This window comes from Simochromis diagramma, unplaced genomic scaffold, assembly GCF_900408965.1.
Source record: "Simochromis diagramma unplaced genomic scaffold, fSimDia1.1 OVJJ01000554.1, whole genome shotgun sequence".
NCBI classification, from domain to species: Eukaryota; Metazoa; Chordata; class Actinopteri; order Cichliformes; family Cichlidae; genus Simochromis; species Simochromis diagramma.
Window position 1 is genome coordinate 7,471 of NW_024387380.1, and position 7,277 is coordinate 14,747.

General features: G+C 41.0%; 1 protein-coding gene across 1 annotated transcript; it reads right to left on the bottom strand.

The window, feature by feature from the left end:
• Positions 1 to 766: 766 nt before the first annotated feature.
• Positions 767 to 3,238, bottom strand: LOC120720116 (carboxy-terminal kinesin 2-like; the record flags this gene model as incomplete). The annotated part of the gene is made up of 6 exons (XM_040009750.1): positions 767 to 819; positions 2,029 to 2,104; positions 2,256 to 2,330; positions 2,422 to 2,561; positions 2,800 to 2,938; positions 3,068 to 3,238. Coding segments are annotated over 5 exons (540 nt in total), but the record flags the coding sequence as incomplete, so codon positions are not given.
• Between the last annotated feature and the right edge of the window lie 4,039 nt (positions 3,239 to 7,277).

Genomic DNA, 7,277 nt, shown 5'->3' on the forward strand with positions numbered 1-7,277 from the left:
TCTGTTATTCATCTCTGTTTTTATGTTGCGGCTTTTGAGCCGGGTCGTAACACTGAAGATTACAAAGATCAACATTAAGACCAGTCTGTGCATTCAAAGCAGTGACAGAAAAGAGTGTGGGGCATTAACCCCCACTCACTGAAATGGCATCCAAGATGCTTTCATAACTTTAAGAAAAGGAAAGAAAAAAGGCAATAAAATGCAACAGCCTTTATATTTGGTTTTATTTGTAGAGTAAATGTAATGACATACATACATACGTGGAAAAAAACAAAACACAAAAACTGACGCCCTTGCTTTAAATGCACATATATAAAAGTTATTTTTAATAATTTCTACTTTTTGTTGTCCTGATGACGCAGTCGTTCACCTGCATGTGGTGCAATCCAATTAGGCTGTCAGTAGTACTTCAGGTCTCCCAGCCCTTTGCCAGACAGGAGGAGACACCAACCCCCAGGTAACTCAAACAAAGATGTATTAATATAAGATAAAACAGAGCTTTGACCTTGCAAGGTTAATATGTGTGCACGCCATATAAACATTGGAAGGTGTGATGGAAAAATGAATACATTTAATAAAGAAACGATATTGAACAATAAATAGAATGTTTTAAAGTAGTGACTGTAAATTAAACTAAAGTTAATCAACGGGTGGTGAGGTGTGGAGCTTACCATGTGTGGCATGCCATCACACATGGCAACTGTCATGACCAACTCAGCGTGGAAACCTGAGATGAACCTAAAAAGTAGAAAACTCAGGGATTTTTAATAATTTCTACTTTTTGTTGGCAGTCGCTGTCCTGATGATGCAGTCGTTCACCTGTGGGGGAGAAAACAAAATTATCAAAAATGTTAAAGTTACAGTGAAACTTCAAATCATTGTACAATTCAGTGGTATTTATACTGTAAACTTAATCCCTATGCTGTAAACTGACATGTAACTCTAGGAATCACTCATTTCATCCACCTTTGCCACCATTTTCCACATTAATTAGAAGATGAAATGAATCGATTAGCTCAAAGAAATTCCACTGCAGACGAGTGTTTTGGTGGTTAAACTGCAAAGCAAGCCACGCACATTGTGCAGGCCACTTCTGTGGGCGCTATCAGGGATTTATGTGACTAGTCGACTAATTGTCACTAGTCTGTATCAGACTTACCAGTCGTTCAATCTAATTGTTAAAATTTCAATTGATGCCCAATGCTGGTACATTGTGTTCTAAATGTTAGGCAGCGATCTACCACCAGATGGTGCACTGTTGTTGAGAAACGCCATAAATCTATTAATCTACCCTGATCTTCTTGTTAACACTGAGATCGCAGATACACGCAGAGGAAATTAGTTTCCTGAGAGGTGGAAAACCTCTCCTTTAGGAGAGCAGTTAAGTCAATGGGGGAGGGGCTCAGAGTAGAGTCACTACTCCTTCACATCAAAAGGTGACAGCCACCTTGGCCAGGAGGCTGTTCCAGCTGGGCACGTCCTACCAGTAGGAGGCCCCAGCATCCTTGGTCATGCTAGCCAGTTTACATCTATCAGCTGTGGTCAGGAGTGGTCCTTCCTGCTGCCCCCACAACCTGACTAGAAAACGGCTGTATAATGTATTACCTCAATCATTCTCGCCACACTTAGACGTACTTTTAGATTCTCAAATGATTGTCATATTTTAATAGAACATCTTTTGTAGTAACGCATTTTCATTTGTATTTAACAGAATGTGATAAATGGTTTAAGATACCTCTGCGTCTAGTTTGACAGTTTCTATTAATCAGTTCTGAAAATTAACTCAATATCTGAATGTTCCTTAGTTTTACTTTAGTTGGTTAGTCTAATTATTTCCCCCTCGATTAGTCGACTAGTAAATAAGACGCCAGGAACATCCCTACTCTTCAGACAAAACGTGAGTATGAATTACATACTAGGGTATTAAAATGGATATGGAGTATGGCTTTGGTTTACCATAAACAGCTGATGTAAGGACATCATTAATGTACTCTGTCCAATGAACACTGGAAACAAGACTGCACTGACCTTGCTGGCAAACCTCAATGAGTTCAGAGTTTCCCCAAAGCTGTCGGGCTCCGGAGCGATGTTAACAAACAACAAGCTGCAAATAAAGACATCCAAAATTAGCGCCAAAGAATAAACAGTCACAATCTGAAGTGATGAGATCAAACGCCGTTAAATATTTATTGTGGATAAATTCCTTCAGTTTTATGTATCGTCATTATAAAGATTTGTGATGTCAACAAACTCACGTTTTGCCGTTTCCCCCCCAAACATCCCTGCAGGAGGTACGTGAGCTTCGAGTTCCTGTAAGCTACGCAAGTCTCCTGGAACACAAAGACCAAAAAGATTATTAATACTATAAATGTAAAGAAAGCAGGTGTGACATGTAAGACTACAGAAACTGCAGCTGCAGACCTTTTTGGCCAGAGCGGCGATAACGATGCCCAGGTTGGACAGTGAGCTGTTGATGGCGGTCATCTCTTTGAAATGGTCACCCTGAGACTGGCTCTTCACCATTCGCTCACTGCCAGCCAAGTCCACCAGGCACAGAGTGGCTACACACACAGAGAAAACCAACTCTTATAGGAAGCAGTGATCCGTTTTTCCTTCCATTAAAGGTAGTTTTAATACTTTACAAAACACTTCTTTTAGCGCTCAGGGGCTCAAACATTAACGTTGAGTCATCAGAGCAGATTTTGCACTGGTTACAGTAACAATAACTAACCAGACTAAATATTATAGATCCAAAAACAAGAAACCACATTCCTGATGCTGGTACTTCCAGTGTGATACATTTGCACTTGACATCCCTGCCGGCATTAACTCCCTCAATATCCAGCTGGAAGACTGAGTGGGAGCGAGACGAGCGGTCATTCTGGGCTGTCTGGGCAGTGGAGCGATTCTGATTGGCCAAAGCAATCAGACGGAGAACCTGAGAGGACGAGGGAACATTTTAAAACAGAGCATCGATAAAGTTTGATGTATTTTCAAAGTTTGGTAACAATTTGTCAGCAGATTTGAAATTAATTTGTTCTGAGCTACAGATGTCTGTCTGCTGTACCTGATCCTCATTGGAGACCCGCTCATAGGTGAGATTAGTGATTGTCAATTCGTTGCTGGCTGTCTTGCGGATCTCATGCTCAGGTCTCTTGCTGGACTTGCCGGTGAACACAAGGTCCCTCAGGGTCTCATTGTAAATTTCGACAAAGCTCGCTGTGAACGTGAACTGTGAAGTGAGTGGGGGTTAACACCCCACACTCTTTTCTGTCACTGCTTTAAATGCACAGACTGGTCTTAATGTTGATCTTTGTAATCTTCAGTGTTACAACCCGGCTCAAAAGCCGCAACATAAAAACAGATGAATAACAGAGTGTGGGTGAGAAGAGGTTTCATCCTCAAATGGAAAACCAGGTTGGCTAAAATGGCTGGTGCCACCAAGGCAAAGACTAGTGCACTGCTGGGAAGCTTGCCTCAGGTATGCTTTTATCCACACCTGACTAGGTGTGGCCAATTAGCACCAGCTGAAAACACTGAGACTATTAGAAGCTGCAGAGGGACGTAACACCTCCTCCCTTAAAAGGGTTCCTCTAGGACCCCTAAACAAATTAAAAGTCCCTCTGAAGCCTTGATCCCTCAAAAGTAAGTTGGCATCTTTAAGCATGGATGCCCCTACATGAGGATCTGAAGTTGCCACACTGAACACACAAAAAGTAACATGTGACCAACACAAAGGAGCACAACAGTCAAACCCAAAACGATTACCTGATCTGCTACAACACAAAACCAAAAGTAGCAACAAATAATCACAAGTGATCTGTTGTCTCCACCACACAGTCACATACAAGTGGCCCTATACCACAACAAGTTACTCTAATCCAAAAAGTTCAGTAAATCAAGCACACTAGTGACCAACCACAAAATAGAGAGCTATGGCCACACAATGATCACATCAAGGGTGGCTCAGCACCCCACAGTGTTATTACCATCACCTGGCCAACACTCACAAGTGATCCAACAAAATAGCCATGTTCCCCACAACACTAAAGGTCGCATCACAAAACGCTCACCTCAAGGATCTCATTAGCATCTATCAACACTGACATATGCACACACATGGTGTACACACAATGCCAACTTAAAAACAGCCTACCTGCCTCAGCTACAGACCATAACCATGAATAGTCTCAAACCTCCTACCAAGTTTGGTGCCACTGATTCACTATGTGCAACTCCCAGCCTAAAAGACTAAAAACAACAAATCCCTTACTTTTCCTACCCTAGTCTTCAGTGGTGTACCAGGCTCGAGGCAACTTTAAACGCGAACTCGAGAGCAGGAAGCAGACCAGAGATATAGTCTTCTACCAAACTCTGAAGCGTACCCCCACCCAGGATAGCCACCAAACACAATAAACTAAAACAATAAAGCAAAACAACAAACAAGTGCTTCGATGGAAGGGCAGCACAGCCACCCAGCTGAAACACACTTACTAAAGGGAGTTTGCACAATTACACTGAACACCATCACTCACCCACTTAAAAGGAAAACAAAAGACTGATATTCAGTCTCCACTAAAATGTCCAAATATCCCGGACGAGCCACCACTTATGTTACGACACGGCTCAAAAGCCGCAACATAAAAACAGAGATGAATAACAGAGTGTGGGTGAGAAGAGGTTTCATCCTAAAATGGAAAACCTGACTAGGTGTGGCCAATTAGCAGCAGCTGAAAACACTGAGACGATTAGAAGCTGCAGAGGGACGTAACATTCAGTATTGATATTTGTAAATGTAAACTATGAGGATTTATTTATTTATTTTTAATTCTTTTCTTTTTTTTTCTTTTTTTTCCCCTCTTTTTTTCTTTTTCCAAATAAATGTCCCGATTGAGTAATGAAACTAACCCAAAGGAGAATTCTAACAATGTTAGACAGGCCATTCAATATGCTTTATCGTGGACAACTCGTGGCTAGAAACCCACACACACACACACAAACCTCTAATCAAACATGAAAACGGATAATCCAGCTGAAGCTTCAGACAGCCGTCAGACAGTGAAACACTGCCATCTGCTGGACTCGAATAACAAAGACGCTGCTTTGACGGGTGAGGGAGTTTCAACAAGTCTGCAACGACTCAAGCATCAAACTACAGAACTATTATAGAGGACATGGTGCTCTAATGACTGCTTCATTAACGCAGCTCAGAAAGGATCAAACATATCAATAAATTATAAAACACAAAACGTCTCTTATTGCCCAGGGCTCAGGAAGTGAGTGTGTTCCTTATAGCCTATTAAACCTTAGCAGGTTATTTTGATGTGTTACAGATGAAACAGCTATCCAGTAACATTCAGCTACAAAAACGCTTTTTTATAATTACTTTTTTACAGCTTCGCACTTTTTACACAAGTTTTATCATCAGTGTCACAATGGCTGCTGCTAAAATTGAGTACAAGATATTTGTTGGCCTGGTAAAAGGTCTTGATGCTGCTCAATCATCAGGGAAGTAAATCTCCAAAGTTGATTCTGTTCTTCGGACGTAGCGTTTTTCAGTCAGAGAAACCAGCCGACTGAAGGAACAATGGGCTGGGAGGTCAGTTCCTTAATCTTAATATGCAATTCTCATGACCATTGATCAACAACCACTGATCAATGAGTACCATTCACAGAGAGTTGGAGAATGGCTGCAATCACAGCATTGTAAGATGGTGACAGATGTACCCTTAGGCCCCTCCTTGATTCAGAGAGGGTCTTTCCCTTTTCACGTAAATGGCCTCCTTGACTCCGCCCTCAAACCAGCGTTCATTGCAGTTATTGTTGACAATCACATTGTATCGTGTAACCATCCAGCTCACATATTCAATGTAAATGATTTGTTGAACTCAAGACATGATGAATGTTCCTGCATTAAACCACATCCAGCCTAGTGTTCTCACTCTCCCTAAATGGATCTGTTACATTAGTGATATATGGGAGTTGTGTTTCAGTCTTTTCCACATGAGGACATTTACATTTAGTTTTTTGCTTTACTGATGAGTGGCTGGTTAACCTGCAGTGGTTGAAGTATGTGTCGGTCGTCTGGAAGAGCAGGTGTAGAAGACGTCTTTAATGAATGTAATGCTCTGAAGGTGTCAGCGATTACTGTGAATTCATTATAAAAGTGGATTTCAGTGAATAAAGTGAATAAAGACAGGCCCTCATGGTGAAGCTCAGGTGTCCATAAAGTGTAACAGGAGAGCTTTGTCATACTTTCAGAGATTTTACATGAGCCAGTCTTTCAAAAATTACATAAATAAATAATTCATTCATTAATCCACAGGAAACACAATGCTCATATCTGAAAGTAACTCTGATATATATCCCCGACTAGAGTTACTACTAAATAAAGGATCGCCCCAAAATGACTAAATATATAAAGACACTCTCCAGAAGAAGTTAAAGGGATTTTATTTATTGTACAAGCAATATCTTCATAAGAATTACAAATTCTGCAGACATATTACCTTCTTACTGAACCTGAACAACTCACACACAGACGTGTCTTCTGCTTATCTTTGTTCAAACATGATGTTTTATCTTCTCTTCAAAACACAATTACTCATCTTTCTGGCATCGTGTTACATGAAACACCTGCATTCTACCTGTGTCATTGTACCACAAAGACAATGATTGCAACACTGTGCTTGCAAAATAGAAGAAATAAGACGACCAGCAAATACATAAAAGATGTAAAAGTGATTCCATCTTTGTGTCTCCTCCCATTGTTTCCCCAGTCTGTCTAGTTCCCATATTCCCAGGACCCGTGGACAACAAGTGGGTATTCCAAGACTGAGAGACAGCCAGAGTTGGCAAAAGATCAGACATTCTCCACTTAAGTAGAAGTAAAAATACTATTGTTCCAGTGAAAGTTAAAGTACTGATTCAACTTCATTACTCAGCTAAAGCAAAAAAGTACAGGCTCGAAGCGCTTACAGAGAAAAGCATACAACAGAATGCTGATGGCGGCAGTAACACACACTTGGAGGAGAGGCTCCAGCCGTCCATTCCAGCCCTATCCCTAACATTAACTCTAACCATAACTTTAACTTAACCATCAGGTTGTTTTACAAAGCGATTCATGATTAGAACAAAAAACACATTTACACTACCGATGATTTGTCACATAGCATCGTACCTGTTGGGATGAGAACGTGTTGTTTCCAGAGCACCACAAATTGGGGTGGTCTGTAGCTCAGGAGAGCAGGAAACCTACTAAGGCAAGAAAGTTGCTG